The sequence below is a fragment of the Melopsittacus undulatus genome, chromosome 6 (genome assembly GCF_012275295.1).
Source record: "Melopsittacus undulatus isolate bMelUnd1 chromosome 6, bMelUnd1.mat.Z, whole genome shotgun sequence".
Lineage (NCBI taxonomy): Eukaryota > Metazoa > Chordata > Aves > Psittaciformes > Psittaculidae > Melopsittacus > Melopsittacus undulatus.
In genome coordinates, this window is record NC_047532.1 from 52,730,854 (window position 1) to 52,749,178 (window position 18,325).

An 18,325-nucleotide genomic window follows, 5' to 3' on the forward strand; every position below is an offset into this window, starting at 1 on the left:
AGAATTAAAGCCAAAAAAAAAAAAGTCTGTGAAGCATTGAAACCTTTCCTGAACATACTGCAAGATGTTAATCTAAAGATAATAGATGCAGAGCTGAAGGTTCATCAGTGTAGTCTGGAAGTTATCCAAAAGTATTGCTTAGCTTCCTGTTTAGTGATGCTTCAGTGGGATATCCATATTCCCCAAAGGAAAGTATGGGAATAATGTTTTATCTTTCCTGGCTTCTTTAAACAGAGAGATACAAAGGTACATAGGGAGGTAGAAAAATACAAAAAAATGTGATCTGTATGAATTAATAGTGTGGATTTTTTTTAAGATCAAAGTTGCTTAATAAATCACTAGGACATAACTTAATGTGCTCTAAATGCTGATGGAGTAAAACTTTCATACATGAACTGGAGAATGCACTACAGAAACAATCCTAGTAAGAGAGGTATGGAAATGATGACTGATTTTTGTAGTTCTGTATTCCACTGTATCACAGTAAAGAGATGTTAACCATCAGATATGCTTACTGTTTGTAATGTAATACATTTGAAGGCTCTAATTAGCATTCCATATGTGTTCTTGATTTGCCTCAAAGAGATGACAGTAGAAGTTGGGGATGTAAGGTCTCCTGTTTTGCATTTCCACTGTAATCATGACATTGCTACCATTGCTTTAACAGAGAAATTAAACAACTTATTTACTTAAGTCATTATTTAATTAGCTTAGAATCAACAACACTGTTTTTGAAGGAGGAGTTATGCAAGCTTCATCCTTTCTGTTGAATGTAGAAAAGTAAATACTACAAATGAGCGTAAACAATATATGGAATCCAATCAACCTTGGAATAAGGCCAGACCATGAATGTGTCAGTATGATGGACAGACAGCTGGACTCTTTCCCATGGTGCCCAGTGTCAGGACAACAGGCAATGTGCACAAACTGAAATATAGGGAATTCTATTTAAATGTAAGAAAAACCTTTCTTGCTGTCAAGAAAAACCTTTCTTGCTGGTCAAACAGTGGGACAGGTTGCCCAAAGCCATTGTCGAATCTCCATTTGTGGAGATATTAAAAACCCAACTGGATAAGGACCTGAGCAACTTGCTGTGCTTTAACCTGCTTAAAATGGGGGGTGGATTAGCCAAGCTCCAGAGGTCCCTCCTGGCCTCACCTGTTCTGTGAGTCTGGTTTCTGTCATTGGCTTGCCCTGCACACTCTGAGTGCAATAGGAGTGGGTTGCTATTGGGGTGGTCACTGCCCACCTGCCTTGCTGCCTCTTGGCACCTGGCTCCCCTTCCCTTGCAGAGCAGCTCAGTCTTCCTGCTCTTGGACAACTTGATTCAAACTTTGAAGGAAATTGAAGAAAGTAATGTTCAGAAAGTTTTTATTTCCTGCTACCCCACCCCCCCCCCCGCCCCCATTTTCTGTCCAGAACTTTTTTCTACAACTGTTTTGACTGAAGAGTTAGATTGTAGAAGATGAGATCAAGTGTTTTAGGAGCAGCTGGGAGCATTGGTTAGAGTAAGCAACTTGCTGGTCAGTTGGGGTGGGAGAATTGCATTGATGAAGCTGATGAACAAGTTATGCTGCTTTTCTTACAGGCTTACACCTTTGGAGAATGTTTCTTTTGGTTTGTATCCTTGTGAGATTTTCAGTACACCCTAAAAGTCTAGAAGAAAGTAATAACAAGGCTAAATGCCCCATTAACAAAGCAGTCAGGTACATCGAAAAGTGACCAAAGTGCATAGATATGTGTCAGGAGAGAAAGGTTGAGAAAAAGAGCAATAAAAGCAGTGACAGCAGAGGGGTGAAAAAGACTAACAGCCTATGACAGTCATCTGAAAAGTTAAATGAAAGGGGGCTTTTGTTTCTACATTAAGGGTGCATGTTTAGTCTTAACTCCTACTTTCACGCTATTTTTCATTAAAATATATTACGAAAACCATAAGGAGCTAAAAATATAATTTATCCAAACCCTCTTTTTGTAGATAGCAAAGAGTCTGTGTGTGAAAGTGGCTTCGTGAGAAACTAGTCTTCATTGTAATTTAAAGGAGCACTGCATCTTTAATTTGGATGCTCACAGTGGCCTTCCTGAGATGCGTTTTCACGAATGTAGCATTACCAAAACACAGGTTTCATTTGTCTCCCGGCCCTTACCTATTTCCTCTGCGAGGTTCAGTAGTGACACAATAGGAACTAATTGTTTTAAGCACTTTGTGCCTTATGGGGTTTTGCTAAATTTATCTTCAACCACTTTTTAAGGCAGATAAAAATAGGAACTTTGATCCTTATCTGTTCTTATCTCTTCTACTCCTTTCCCTTCTGACATCAAATAAATGTATAGACTCCAAATGAATTATTACTTTCAATATATTCTGAGGTGTGTGATCTGAACTTGGAGATGAAAGGTACTGCAGAAACTTGGCTGTTTGGAATATAGGCTTTGAACACAGGTACTATAATAGCAACCTCCATTTTGTTCATCTTTCTTGAAACTAAATTTTTCATATCAAGGGATAGGGATGTATTGTGATAGCCATGTGTATTTATACAGGGATTGAAATGTCTTGATTTTCTGACAGGATATTCTAATACGTTAACCCTTTTGCAACTAATTGCACAGCCTGAATTCTTAATAGCTTGCTTGCAAAGCATGGGGAGTATTTAAATAGATAAAGCAAGGGTATGTTCTTCTCTTTGGTGTGTTGGTGTGCACGCTTACGTGCCTTACAGAGAAGCTTCAGAGCTTTGGAACTCAAACAGCAAGAAAGCAATTCCAAGATGTAGTCTGTTATGATGCAAACTATCTCTAAAAAAAAAAACAGTTTTCAAAATATGTTGGAAGTGTTAGTTATTGCTTGTTATTTCTGCTGGATGAAGGATGTAAATCTGTGGTTTGAAAACAGTTCTGGGACATTTACTGAATCTCCTTGAAAACAAGATAAGAACAACCAAATTTCATTTTATCTGCCAAATCAGTTATTATTGATAGAGGGTGTTCCCAACATGGTTGGAGCACATTTAAATACACTGTCTGCCCACATACTGTGGACAGGACATGGTATGAATGGAATGAAGCTGTGTGAGAGGAAGTTCAGGTTGGACATTAAGAAAAGGTTCTTCAGTGAGAGAGTGATTGGTCACTGGAACAGGCTTGCCAAGGAAGTGGTCATGACACCAGGTCTGTCAGAATTCAAGGAACATCTGGTCATATGGTTTAGTTTTAGGTAGTACTGTTACAGGAGCAGGGGGTTGGACTCCATGATCCTTCTGAGTCTCTTCCAACTTGAGATATTCTATAATTCTAGGACTATCTCCTTCTTTTACCCTCAAATCCATTTTCCCTTGTCAACACAGTGCAAATCAGATGGTTGTTATCCTCCATCATGAAATCCAGTTACATGTATGGATCAGTGTATCACTTGTAAAGGGAAAGGATGGGACAGAAATATAAGTTATTATTTAATATTACTAACGTTACCTATGTGCAAAATATTTAATTTAAAACCCAGTGCTACATGTATTTTGTGCACAAATGTGCAATCCCATGCTTGTGGAGGGACAAAGGAGGTTGAGGAGCTATACTGCTGCCATAGGATGCACTGCTTTTTTAGCATGTGCAATGCAACATGACTGTACAGTGATGGTGCCCTCTGCCCGAAAAACATACCTTGTCATTAATGACAGCCACAATAGCTGATCTAACTGTGCCTTGAGGCTGCAGTTCTGTCCTGCAGCCCACTTTATGGGCTGGGGGAGCAGCTTTCTGTCATTCTACTTGTTGAAGATGGCAGCATGTTTCATTTGTAGTAAGCTTTATCTCAAAGTACGTATAACAGATTTACTTTCAGTACAGATACTTGGTTTTGCCATAATGAACTACAGTGTGAAGTGGAGGAAAAAAAATAGATTATTTAGGTTATTGTTATAGCACGGATTAATATTTTTCCTTCTCATTCTTTGTGTCTTACCAGCTAGACTCTGTTTCTGTGTCACAAATTGTCATCCTGTCTTTGGTAAACACTTTAAACAATGCTATGGTTTATGATGTTACTTGTAGGATCGCACAAGAGGGTGGCTTGCTATGCTGCATGTTGTCCTGCCTGCGTTCTCCATGATTTTCCGCAACAGTTTCAGAGGACATTTTCATCTTTTGACAAGCTAACTTCTCAAATAATTGTACAACCATGATCTCCCTGATAACAAATTTTGTAACGCAGATGCATTAGAAAACCCTGTCACTTATTTGTTCCATGTTTTGATCTACATAAATCCAAACAATAGTATAATTTCTATTGTGTCTACCTTGAAGTAGGACTGAGCATTGCTACTATGCTTTCACCTCCAACCAGCTGGGGAACAGCTTGCTCTGGCAGGACAGTGCCAGCACTGCGCTGGGGGTATCCAGGGTCAGGTAGCAGAAGAAACGGAGTTAAGAAAACAAGTAAACAGAAGATTAAACCTACGAGCAGGTCGTTTCTGCGGAATGCAGAGATGGACTGGGACCAGTTTGAACTGTCCTGGAGATGGCAGCGTTGAGCAATTTATTTTTCAGACCTGGCTTGCAACGCTTGTTTCCTACTTAAGTGGTAAGTTATGCGTACGGTACATTTCAGCCCTGTAAACAGCAGATCACGCTGAATATTCAGTTTAATTTAGCATATAATGGTTCTGGGAAATACGGTTAACTGCTTGACACTACACGAGAGAAACTCCTCTGGGGCACTTCCCTCGGCCTCCCTGCCGCACGCCATGGGGGTAGCGCCCAGCCTCCCGCTCCCCGCCAGCGCTTTATTCGGGGAACAAGCGTGCTGGCAGAGCCGAGGACGCGCTGCTTCGGGCCACGTACTAGCCGGAAAGCGGCTGCCACGGAGCGGAACGGTCCCCAGCCGAGCGGGGAAGGCGGGCGGGTACGCTCCCACTGCCACCGCCCGGCCAGGCCCCGTCTCTCGCCGTAGGCCGCGGGTGGAGGGGATGGGGGGGGGGGGGGGAGCGAGCCCGGCTCTCCTCCCAGCGGCCTGCGACCGCGCGGCTGCCTCGCCCTGAGGTGGGGCGGTGACGGTGGTTCCGCAGTGAGGCCTGTCCCGCCGTGCGGGCTTGGCGACAAAGGCTGCGGGAAAGAAGGCAGGGGGAAGCTTTCCACTCGGCCGGGCCCGCCGCGGCGAAAGCCGCCACACTGCAGAGGCGGCCGGCCGCGGTTATAAATAACATGCCGCTGAATGGCGTCTACGCCTCTTTACTACGCGCCGCGTCTCAGCCTGGCCGGGCGCCGCCGCCGCTGTGACGGACAGGAGGCAGCACCAATGGGGGCGCGGCCCCTGGCGGGCGGTGCAGAGCGGGGCCGGGCCTGGCGGTGGCGGCCCTCGCGGCCGCGCTGAATGAGGGCAGGGAGGGAGGGCGGGGAGCGCCGGGGCGGGCCGCGGGGCCGCGGCGCTGGGCTGGCCCGGAGCCTGGCGGCGGCGGCGGCTCCGGGGATGGTCCACGCACTGGCGCCGTCACGTGTTGTTCTCCTTGGAGTGAGCCTGAGCCGCGGCGGCGGCGGCAGGCGGAGTGGGCTGGACTGGCGAGCGCGGCCCCCGCCGCCTGTTTTGGTGCGGGGCGCCGGGAAACTCAGTGAAGAAGCCGGTGGAGAGGGAGTAGCTGCGGCGGTGCCCGTTCCCCCGCCGGCCTGGGGCACGGGAGGGGGCCGCGCCGCCGGCTGCTGAGGCGCTGCAGACTGGAATGAAGAGGAGGAAGAGAGGATGTTCCTTCGGCACTCGGGCGGCCTCCCCTCCCGCCGCTGCCGGGCTGCGCCGTGTGTGGAAATGGCACTTTCTCTGCCTAACGAGATGGGACTGAATGGGGTCGCCAGCCTCCTCCGCACGCCCGAGCGGGAGAAGCCGCAGCAACCTCAGCGCTGATATTTGGGGAAGAGGGGGGTTGCGTTGTGGGCGGCCTTTTCTCTTTTTTTTTGGCTTTTTTTTTTTCCTCTTGGTTTTCGCTTTTTTTTGGAGGAGAGGGAAGAGGGGGAAGCAACGTGTATTTTTGGGTGCAAACCCCGGACTTTGCAAAACAGTCTCCGCCCCCAAGAGGATATTTAATCTGCAACAGAAATCGCTACTCGCGGAGGCAAACTTGAGCCGGGGAAGGGGCGCAGGGAGCGGAGGAAGGACCCCCGCCCGTTCCCGGCCCCAGCGGAGCACGACCCCCGCAGGGGAAGATGCATTTCTCTTTCCCGGCGGCTGCTCTTGGGACGAGACTTTCGTCTGGACTGATCGGGACTGGACTTTTTAAGGACGCGCTTACCCATCTAAGGGCGATCTGGGCATAAACAGCAACGCACACTGATTTGGTGCTGGAAGCTGCCTCTGCCACTGAACAGCTGCTCTCACCCTGCCTCTGTCCCTCCCCCGTCCCATTCTCAGAAGAGGATCCTGAGCTATTTTGCTGCCTTTTTTTTTAATTGTTGTTGCATGAATTTTATTTTATTTTAGGTGGTTGCCTTTTCCAGCTGGCTTGGCTGCTCTGGTGTCTTGCAGACTGCTAGCTGCAGTAGCAGCTCCACCACCTCTCATCATGGCTAGCCCCACAGATAACAACGAGGGCTTCTTCTCAGATGTCAGAAAGGTGGGTTACTTGCGCAAACCCAAGAGCATGCATAAACGTTTTTTTGTGCTGAGGGCAGCCAGTGAGTCTGGACCTGCACGGCTGGAATATTACGAGAATGAGAAGAAATGGAGACATAAGTCAGGGGCCCCTAAGCGCTCCATCCCACTAGAAAGCTGCTTCAATATCAACAAACGGGCTGACTCCAAGAACAAGCACCTGGTGGCCCTCTACACCAAGGACGAGCACTTTGCCATTGCAGCTGACAGCGAGCCTGAACAGGAAAGCTGGTACCAAGCACTGCTGCAGTTGCACAACAGGGCCAAGGGACACCACCACCTCCATCACCATCACCACCACCACCACAGCGACGTCACCTTTGGAGGCAGCAGTGCAGGACTGGGGGAAGCAGGTGAGGACAGCTATGGTGAGGTAGCCCCTGGCCCAGCTTTTAAGGAAGTTTGGCAAGTAATTCTGAAGCCTAAGGGCCTAGGCCAGACAAAGAACCTGATTGGCATCTACCGCCTGTGCCTGACTAACAAGACTATCAGCTTTGTGAAGCTGAATTCAGATGCTGCTGCTGTGGTGCTGCAGCTGCTCAATATCCGCCGCTGCGGTCACTCTGAGAACTTCTTCTTCATTGAGGTGGGGCGCTCGGCAGTCACTGGGCCCGGTGAGTTCTGGATGCAGGTGGATGACTCGGTGGTGGCACAGAACATGCATGAAACCATCCTGGAGGCCATGCGAGCCATGAGTGAGGAATTTAGGCCCCGCAGCAAGAGCCAGTCCTCCTCAAACTGTTCCAACCCCATCTCTGTGCCTCTTCGAAGTAGGCACCACGTCAACAACCCTCCACCTAGCCAAGTGGGACTCAGTCGCCGGTCCAGAACTGAGAGCGTCACGGCCACCTCTCCCGCTGGTGGTGGAGGTACAGGTGGCAAACCCAGCTCTTTCCGGGTTCGAGCATCGAGTGATGGGGAAGGCACGATGTCAAGGCCTGCCTCTGTGGATGGTAGCCCAGTTAGTCCCAGTGCCAGCCGTACCCATTCACACAGACACCGTGGCAACTCCAGGCTCCATCCTCCACTCAACCACAGCCGGTCCATCCCAATGCCTTCTTCACGCTGCTCTCCTTCAGCCACCAGTCCAGTCAGCCTGTCATCCAGCAGCACTAGTGGCCATGGCTCAACCTCAGACTGCCTGTTTCCACGAAGGTCTAGTGCTTCTGTTTCTGGCTCCCCTAGTGATGGTGGATTTATTTCTTCTGATGAGTATGGTTCCAGCCCGTGTGACTTTCGCAGCTCTTTTCGCAGTGTGACCCCAGATTCACTGGGACACACCCCACCAGCTCGGGGTGATGAAGAGCTCAACTACATCTGCATGGGGGGGAAGGCCACCTCCTCCTGCTGCAGTCTTGCAGCCCCCAATGGGCATTTCATCCCCCGCACATGCCACCTGCAGCAGCAGCCCCGCTACCCTAGCACACCATGCTGTCCTCGAGGTGGTAGCGAGGAGGTTGCTGACTTGGAGAAGGCATTCAGGAAGCGGACTCATTCTGCAGGCACTTCACCCACCATCTCCCATCAGAAGACACCCTCACAGTCTTCTGTGGCCTCCATTGAGGAGTACACAGAGATGCTGCCTTCTTACCCCTGTGGTAGCAGCCGGCTGCCCTCCTACCGTCACTCAGCCTTTGTACCCACTCACTCCTACCCAGAGGAGTGTCTGGAGATGCACCACCTGGATAGCAGCCATCATCGGACCAACTCTGCCCCCCACACGGATGATGGGTACATGCCCATGTCACCTGGTGTAGCTCCTGTGCCCAGCGGCGGGGGGCCCCCCAAGGGCGGAGACTACATGCCCATGAGTCCTAAGAGTGTATCGGCGCCACAGCAGATCATCAACCCTGGCAGGGGGGGCCGTCACCCTCCAGCCACGGTGGACTCCAATGGCTACATGATGATGTCCCCCAGTGGCAGCTACTCCCCTGAGAGCGGCTCTGCGGGCTATGGCAAGATCTGGGCGAATGGCGCCGGCCACCACCCAAAACTCTCAGTGGAGAGCAACGAAGGGAAGCTCCCCTGTGGTGGCAGCGACTATATTAACATGTCCCCAGCCAGCGGCTCCACCACTAGCACTCCGCCTGACTGCTATTTCGGGAGTGTGGGGCAGCCGGGTGTCGAGGAGGTCGCCGCCACAGCCCACCACAAGCCCATCTACTCCTACTTCTCTCTGCCGCGCTCCTTCAAGCACGTGCACCGGCGGGGCGGCAGCGGGCCGGCGGTGGCGGGTGAGGAGGGCAGCCCTCAGCCTCGCATCGCTCTCGGCTCCGGCCGCCTCCTCTACGCCGCCGAAGACTCATCCTCCTCCACGAGCAGCGACAGCCTGGGTGGCGGTGGCGGTGGCACAGAGGGCGGCCCCCCGCTGCAAGCGCAGCCCCCGCGCAAGGTGGACACGGCCGTGCAGACCAAGGGCCGCCTGGCGCGACCCACGCGGCTGTCGCTGGGCGGCCCCAAGGCGAGCACCCTGCCGCGGGCCCGGGAGCAGCCCCCGCTCCTCCTGCCCCCGGAGCCCAAGAGCCCCGGCGAGTATGTCAACATCGAGTTCATCGCCGGCGACAAGCCGGCCTTCCCCTCAGCCGTTCTGGGGCTGGGCTTGCCCCCGCCGCCCGGCAGCGAAGCTGCTGGAGAGTACATGAACATGGAGCTGGGGCCGCCGCGGCCCCCCTGCACGCCCGGCTTCGCCGCCGGACGGTCAGGACCCACGGCCCGGCCCGGCCGAGGAGCCGCCCCCAGCGGCCGGGACTACGTAATAATGCAGCTGGGGGGCGCCGCCGCAGGGGGTTCTTGCTCGGACTGCACCGATAGCCCTTCCCCGTGTTCGCCTGCCCGCCTGCTCAGCTACGCCGACGTGCGGGCGGGTCGCTCCGCCGCCGAGAAGCCCTCGCCGGCGGCGGCGTCGACGGCATCCCCGGAGCTGCCGCGGCCACCGGCCGAGCTGTCGGCGGCACCGCCGCGTTCCTCCTCCCTGCTTGGGGGCCCTGGCGCGGGCAGCGCCTTCACCCTCGTCAGCATCAGCCCTGGCCGCAACCAGAGCGCCAAGGTGATCCGCGCCGACCCGCAGGGCGGCCGGCGGAGGCACAGCTCTGAGACCTTCTCCTCCACGCCTAGCGCTGCTCGCGGAGCAGCGGGCGGCGGCGGGCTCGGGGCGCCCTTCCCCTGTGGCGGCGCGGGGGGCGCCGAGGAGGTGAAGCGGCACAGCTCGGCCTCCTTCGAGAACGTATGGCTGCGGCACGCAGCGGGGGAGGCGGCCGGGGCCCCCGCGGGCCGCCGGGAGCTGGGGACCGCCCCCGCTCAAGAGAACGGGCTCAACTACATCGACCTGGACTTGGTGAAAGACTTCAGCCACCGCCGGCACCACCTCCACCACCCCGCCGAGGGCGCCGCTCTGCCGGGTGGGAAGCAGCCGCCGCCGCCGAAGCCCGCGGGCCAGCCTCGCGGGAGCGGTCACTCCAGCGACGACTTGAGCGCGTACGCCAGCATCAGCTTCCAGAAGCGAGAAGAGATGTAGGAGCTGGGCGCCTGCCGGGGAAGGTGAGCCGGGGGGAGCCGCGGCTCCGCTCCGGGAGTTGAACGGCCCCGGGCGTCTCTGTGACGGGAGAAAGCCGAGATGGGGCGGCCGCGCGTTGTGGTTTGTTGCCGTGGGGAATGCCGGCTGGCGGCGGCCGCTGTGCTCCCATGGGGAGGCCTGGGGAGCGGCCCGAGTGACAGGGCTGTGACGCGTCAGGTTGGTTTCCTGGTGTGTTTTGGCCTTAATATCTGCGGTATGTGTTAGTAGCAAGAGCATCCCGGAGCACAGCATTCCTGCGAATGGCCCTCACCTGCCCTGCGTGGGCTGGGGTGGGTTGCTTCTTGGATGCACCTGTTCAGGTGGGAATAAGATACTGTGTTTACTGTGTTGCTGCATTTCTTTACTTTTCAGAATTGGGTATGCTTCAGACCTGTGTGTAGGGGGAAGAACAAGAACTGTGTTAGGTATAGCATAGGGCTGGAAGCAGGAAACTCACATTGTAATCCTAGTTTGGTCAGTAATCACTACTGTGGCCAACCATGCCAGCTTTTGCTTTCCCGTGTGCAAAACATGGCTGATGGCATCTACCTCACAGGGCTGTGATGAGTGTTAATTCAGTTTTGTTTGGAAGGTGCTTTGAACTTGAAAGTGGATTTCAAAGCCTAGAGAGCATTATATGTATCACTTGTGTTTCAGGGGATACTGAGTGTGGCTGTCCTGTGCTCACAACTGTTACAAACTGCGTAAGGAGCCGGTTGTATGAACTGTGTGGCACTTGCTTATGTGTTCTATTTTTCCTTACAGTTTTTCATTTTAATTTGGGAAAACAAACTTCACCTAGGCCATTACACGTTGAGTGCAGGCATGTGAGATGAGTAAGAGCATGTTACAAGTAATGTGATGTTTCTGCTATGTGGGAACTTCATGCAGTGCATAACAAATGCATCTTATTTAGAGCGCAGAAAGTACAGTGTACCTGTGTGAGTCCTTTCCTGGAAGGTGGAGACTATTTCAGTGCAGACAAGCACTGGTAAACAGCTACACAGTTAATCTTGCTGCAACACTTGACTTCAGTAGTTCTCTACATACTTGAGCAGCAGCAATCACAGTTGTGAAAGTAGTTATGAATATATGCAATGACATTAGGGGATGAATCTCATGCCAATGTTTACATCCTAAGTGTAACAAACTTACTGTGTTACTTGTTAGCTCTGCTCAAGGGAACACTGGGGGCTGGTCATGGTACAATGCCTGGGATCGTATGTTCACAATTTTTATATGTATTCCATCCTTATAACCTGAACAAAACCAAACCAGTCTCTGAGCATTGCTACTTGGCCCTTGCTGCTGTTGCCTGTTAGAACAATGCAATATTAGGTGTTAGTCTTAACGTGACCTATGAATGTCAGGTTAATTTCAAAGTTCAAGGTAAGATTTAAGATCAGTGCAGATCTTGCTGGTCTGGTTCAAACAGTATATGGTAGGAAATGATTATTTCTGTGGGTACTGACAGGGATGTGCTGGCTGTCACAATACATTATGACCAGACTTATGCTGCCACACCCTTCTCCTGCTCTGGGATGTGCTTGCAAGAGCCTGTCTAGACTGTCTTCAGATGCCTCTCGCTATCCTGGGAATCCGTATCTGCCTAGGGCAGCATTGGTGTTACGAACTCTTTAGGAGGGAATTTTTGCCAGAGGATACAGCATGTTGTGCTATAAGTCGCATTGCTCAGAGCATCACCTTTTCCCCCCTCTGTTGTGGGCTAAGATTGGGGGAGCAAGTGTGAGAGAAAAATCTTTTTTTTAGCATGTGGATAAATAATGAATGTGTGCAAGAGTATGAGAATGCAGGTCTGGGGGAGAGCAGTGTCATAATTGTTTACTTACACAGCTTTTTCCCAAGTGTAAACAACTTCATTTGATCCTGTGTGTCATCTTTAACATGAAAGCTGTGGCAGTGTTCTCCATCATGGTGGTAGGTAGATACCCCGGCTGTGACTATCCTGTTCAGTGGAGCATCAGGATGTGGAAGACCTGATGCAAGAACGTGCTGAAAAATATGGAGAAGTTTTTTAGAGCAATGTTGTGAAAAGTAGTGCCTAATAGAGTAATTGCTGTTTGAAGTTCATTCGTATTTCCCCAAATTAGGATTGGACTGAGCAAGCACAGCTTCTGGGATGCAGGGGAAGAGTCAGGCTATAATTATATGGGAACTTTGTAGCCATGGTTGTTCCCTTTCCCTTCCCACTATAAGGCTGTGTTAGTTGCTTGTAGCTTTTTCAGACATTAACTCTCTAGGCTCCTATTTCCTGTGCTAGGTTTCTTGCCATCCAATGAAACTTTTCTTGCAAAATTCAACCCAACTATCTCATCTGTTGTTGAGTGTGTTAAGGAGAAAAATAACCCTAACAATATTTTGTCTGTGTTAAACCATTATTACAGCTGTTTTTTTACATGCCCTCATACCATTTTTTTGCTTTGGAGATGGAACTTAGGTTTGGCAGGGCCACCATGTAGATTATACCTTATGCTGTTATTGAGAAAATCTTCCTGGAGGTGAGTGATTTACAGGCCTGCAAACAGTCTGTTTGCACATGCCTGAAAAAGTTGTTGAGCACCTTAAGCAAAACTGTGCTCCTGAAAAATCCATGTGCAGTTGTTCCTGGAGCGTCTTCTTCTTGACTTTAGCTGACCTTAGTGTCTGCAGAGTTGTTTTGTCAATTCTCACTCCTCTCTCCAGCTGCAGTTGTGCAGGGTTTTTCCCCCTTCCGTTAAATATGTTATCCCAGAGGTGGTACTGACGTCACTGATGGCTTGGCCTTGGCCAGCAGGTCCATCCTGGAACTGGCTAACATTGGCTCTATTGGACACAGGGGAAGCTTCTGGCAGCTTTTCACTGAAGCCACCTCTGTAGCCCCCCTGCTACCAAAACCTTGCCACACAAATCCAGTACAGTATGAGCAGATTTTGTGGATATACTGTGGATCCTGCTTTTGGGTTTGCTGTGGGAAGAGAGGGCTCCTAGAATGCACAGGGGGTTTGAAGGTGAACCACTGATAGCTTGTGTTCTAAGTATGTAGTCAAAAAATATTCAAGAAAGGAAACCATTAGATGTTGGCTCTGGAGAAACAGGAAAGGCTGTTGTAGACTAGTAGCATGAATCCAGGTATGTGGCTTTGATCTCCAAAGCTTCAAAGCAAAGCCATTATTCCCCTGCCTCATTTCCATTTTGTTCATGAGTCTGAGAACTCATGAAAGTGAGTGTTAATAACACCAAATAGAGTATGTTTAGCATGAGCAAGTGGTAACTTGGCTCTTTTGCAGCTTTAATGGTTCTATTTCACCCAGTGCATGGGTGGTTTGGGTTTTTTTGGTGATGTAAGAAAATGGAATACAGTACAATGGGAATATAGTATGATGGGAATAAAGTACAGTGGCATCTATATGGTTGTTATGCCTTTTTTCTGGTTGCAGTTAAAGAAAAACACTACTGAGGGGAAGAGCTAAACATTTGTTTGGGTCTCATGAAAATATGCATAATGGTAAACAGGAAACTACTAATTTAATCCCTTTATAATATACCTGGGTTTTTTGTTGTATTTCTTTAATACTTTGTAATAGTTGGTTTTGTTTCCTCAAGTTAAAAACTCAAGGTGAAACAATAGAAACACAGAAAATACCAAAACATGTACAATTAAATTATGCTTTTTGGGGGAGGCTGTTTCCAAAACTGAAAGAACAGAAGTTTCTTCAGTTTTGTGTCAGCACCAAAGAAAATACCAGTAAGATATGAATGTTTTATGGGTATTAGTGTAGACAAAACAGTGCATTTCTTACTGTATGCACACACCAGTTTTTCCTCATATGTATTTGCCAAAATTGAGCCTGTCTCCACATAGCTGTGTATTTGCAACTCTTCTGTTTAACAAGATGACCAACTTATAGTTAATGTTTTTATGTTTTTGAGGGTTTGTTGTTTTTTTTTTTAATTTAGACAGTAGATTAGTTCCTTTAAACTAGCTATATTACATTGTAGTATTGATTATACCCTCCTCCCCCCCCCCCCCCCCCCGCTCTTGATTCTAATAAGAAATTTCTTGGGACTTTTTTGTTTTCCTGGCTTAAAAATTGGAACTGTATGATTTATAAACCAAATCAATTGATTATGAAGTACTATCTGGACTTCTTTAGCACACAGGTTTCATGTTTAGTCAGTGTTTAAACTGGTTTCTGAATGTGGTTTAAATTTGAAAATGCAGCAGGACATTGCAGGGCAAGGATGATGCTCATTTTTAACTAGCAACTGTGGAGAGATCACGTTTCCTTAGATAACACTCGTAAATAGAGAATTACAACTCTTAAATAAAATGCAGCAAGCAGCTGTGCCATGGGAATGTTATTTGACCAATATCTTCAGTCTGTTGCGTTGTTTCAGGAGTGCTTTATAGTAGCTGAAATTTTGACGTTCCTTAGCACTATACAGTTTTCATGACTATAAATACATGAGTGCAAGTACTGAAAGTAAAGTGTACTTGAATATTCTTTTGAACAAGTTGCAGCAACTGTGTAATAGGTTGGTTGTGATGAAAGTGGGTGTTTTCTTCCTGTTTATTGAAGTTCTGAAAGTGGGTTTGTTCAGTGCTAACTTTTGTATAAGTAAAGTCACAAGTGAACATAAGCTTAAAAAAATAATTTTGGTGTCCAGTGTTATGGAAGAAAAATAGATACTCTTTTCCAAAGCTATTTTGATACTAGATTTAACCTCTGTGCCATGTTTCAATTAAAACTAATTGACAGAATTATGAAGTACAGTACTCTTAAGAGGGGGAAAAAGAGGAGGAAATGCTGTCACGGGACCCATGCTGTGGCTGGTGGAGAGACTATGGGATAGTGACATAAGATAATGGGGAATTAGAGGTACAGGCTGGGGAATAGTTGTAGAAACTGGTATTGGAGAGAGATGGAAATGAGCAATGGGAGTTACTTAGGGGACACAGAGAAACTGTGGCATGATGATGTGGGTGGAGAGAACTGCAAGGTATTCGTGATCTGAAGGGAATTGGGAGGATGTTACATGAAAGTTTGAGGATGAGTGTAGAGAAATGTGGAAAGCCTGGATATGTACAGAGAGTGTTCTAGAGGTGCTCATTTTGCATGGACTTACACTTTCCTGAAGGTGTTTTTACTTCTGTATTTTCCTTTTGATCTTTATTACTAGGATAGATGCTGTGTTACAAAGTGTGTGTGTTCCTTACTTGTGATTAGACTATTTTTTTATTTTTTTACTATTATTTGGATATTCTGCTGACCTTAACAGGATGATGTGCATAGTAGGGCTGATTTTGCCTCTGGCTCTTTGTCCATGAGTTCTTTGTCTTGTAGCATCACTGTCACAGCCACAGCAGTAAACCACAGGTAGAAGTCTTAATTAACTACAAGATACATAAGAATGAGTGAATTTTAACATTAAAACCCATTGATTTCATCATATACATAGAATGAAAGGAGAACTGTAGTCACACTTGTGTTTGGGGGTTTTGGTTTTTTTTTCAACTGCAGTATTTGTTCTTTATACTCTGTTGCTTAGTTATAAATTTGATTAAAACTGGGTTCATTACTTTCATTGTTTGTCTTATGGGTTAGTAGATTCTCTTAAAATTGTTTAATTTAAGGAGTATCTTGTAAAAGGAAATTTCAAACAGCAAAATTATTTTGGTTTCTTACAGAAGATCTTATGCTTTCAATTTTGTGGTAGGAGCTGCAACACGTATATTAACAAGTACATCTGAATTCCCAATTTGTCAGAATACTAAAAGTTCGCTTTTGGTCATCTGTACATAATCTGCTATATTAGAATACTTATTTATAAAAGTGAATAACATTTTATTTTTACATCTTTTTTTCATTTTTGATAAATGGTTATCATGATTATTATTATTTGAGTATATGAGAGAGGTAGTAAAGGAAAGATTTTGGTAATTTAAAAGAGGCTCAAGTTTAACAACTTTATTCTTGGCTTGCAGAAATGAGGGAAAATACAACAAAAAACAAGGTGTGAGCAGATAAAGGAGATTTAAATAAGCCTGGCACTCTTAACTAACTAAACGATGTCTCGATATATATCTCTCTGATCATGTTTGACATATCTAGGTCATGTTCTCTGAAGACTATTAGAGATTTAACCTTGGGTAATTGCAAAGTGTATTTTATTCTGAGTAGTTTTTGATCAGGTAGGTCAGACAGTGAAAGTTTGTGTGTGTTCAACTGCTTGTAATAATTTGGGAGTCTAGTTAGAAGATGGGGTGTCAGCCTCCCGGGCTGAAGGTGAAACATATCAGTCCCATGGCGTATCACAAAAGACTTGCCTGCATATATTTTGTCAACTGCTGTAAAATCAGTTTTTTTGGAAGCTGGAGATGTGAAAGAAATAACCTGTTAAATTTTCAAATAAGATACGCTTCAGGAAGAATGGAATTATGTTGTACACTTTACAGCTAGTAGAGCTGTTGAAGTGTTACTTGTACATTTGAACTGTCTGATGGTACATGTTATAAAATACAGGAAAGTAGTAGTCTGGGAACATGTACAGCTTTGACTCTGTTTCTTCTCCCTCCTCATTGTGTAGGTTGATATTTGTAACTGACTATGGCACATAAACATTCTACAATCTTTCTTTGAAGTACAGAATGTGTGTGAATAGGAAAAATGTGAATTATCTATCAGCCTTGGTTCTTGTCCAGTTTCAGCAGTCTGGCTTCCAGTGCGGTGCACAAATATTTGTTAAGATGTAACATGAGTCAGGATCTTCACAAACTCGGCTTTGCCAGTCAATAAAATACATGACTAGTCTGTGCACTGGAGCTTCCCTTCAGTGGCACAGTTCCATGAAGGAGTAGAAAGCTCAAATGTGCAGTGGAGGAAACTAAACCATTGGAATGTATGGGTTCCTTCTGCTCTTATTTTACTGAATTGTAGACTTTAAAACCCTTCAAAATCCAACCCCAGTCTGCAAGTCCACTTCATTCTCCTTACAAGACACCAGCCATCTAGTGACTAGTAATTATCCATGTTCAAACACTGTGTCCAGAGTTGTGGAGAAGGCATGTCTTGGTTGATAGAGTAAAAGAACCTCAGGAAATCTAGATGGGAGGTAGAGGATTGAGTTTATTGCTCCTTGTACAGCATATGTCAGCTGGGGTCTTGCTGTTTATCAGTTTGTAAATGACAGCAGAGGGAGGTGGGTAGCTTGAAACCCCATAGCTGAAACTGTGACTTGCTTGCCTCAGTTCTGACTTGAGCTTCCTGAGCCCTGTGCTGTGTATGAAAGATGCAAAAAGACATGTAGAGTGACAGCTGATGCGTTATCAGTGTGGGAATCTTTAGATTAAAACACTCGATGGTAATTCATCTTAAGCATAGCTGTCTGCTTTTTTGAAGACAAGATTGCTGTGTTAGAAAAGGAGATTTTAACCCCTAGGTAACAGGGAGCAAGTGACAGGGGAGACCTCTTGGCTTCAAACTTGGATCTCAGAACCCCTTTGTATGTGTTTTGCACCAGGGCAGTGCTGGTGGGCAAGCCTAAGTAACTTTGCTGAAATAGTAGAAAACCACTAGAGCAAGGAGACTGTGGTCTTCAGTAACTTCCCAGTTTAGTCTGATGATTTCTATGCAAGGAATTGGTAAAGTGTTTGGGGGTCAGTGTCAGCAGTGATGCATGTGGTGTGTAAGAGCCTTCATACTGATACTAAACAACAGGAAAAAAGAACTTTTCTGGAGGAGACAGAGGTGCAACATAATGTGTTTTGCTGTGCCTGTGCCTATCATGTCATAGGGCTGGTAGTCTGCTGTCTTTCCTGGCATGGTTCAGTGTGCTTTGTCATGGTACTCGCTCTTTAATGGTGATGCCCAGAGAAATAAAGGTTGAGCACTTGTGCTGAAATGGTGGCTGTTCCATTTCTGACTCTTGCAGGCACTGTAGGTAGATGACGGAGACATTGTCTGAGTGGTCTCTGAAAGATGGGATTCATTTTTGTTTCCTCAGAAAACTTTGTGCTGTCATAATTGCTGATTCGTCTCCTGTAATGCCTGATCACAAGTAACTAATCACTTGTTACTTCAAAATAGCAAAATGTAGCATATATGGAGCAGAATGTTATGGAATGACAAGGAAATAAAGTG

General features: G+C 47.4%; 1 protein-coding gene across 1 annotated transcript in view; it reads left to right on the forward strand.

Moving 5' to 3' along the window:
* Positions 1-5,948: 5,948 nt before the first annotated feature.
* IRS1 (insulin receptor substrate 1) overlaps positions 5,949-18,325 on the forward strand; it is a 52,114-nt gene continuing 39,737 nt past the window's right edge. The window contains exon 1 of the mRNA XM_034064111.1: positions 5,949-10,168. Within this exon, the coding sequence (XP_033920002.1) occupies positions 6,543-10,145 (3,603 nt within the window). The 5' untranslated portion in view covers positions 5,949-6,542 and the 3' untranslated portion in view covers positions 10,146-10,168. The remainder of the gene's footprint in view (positions 10,169-18,325) is intronic.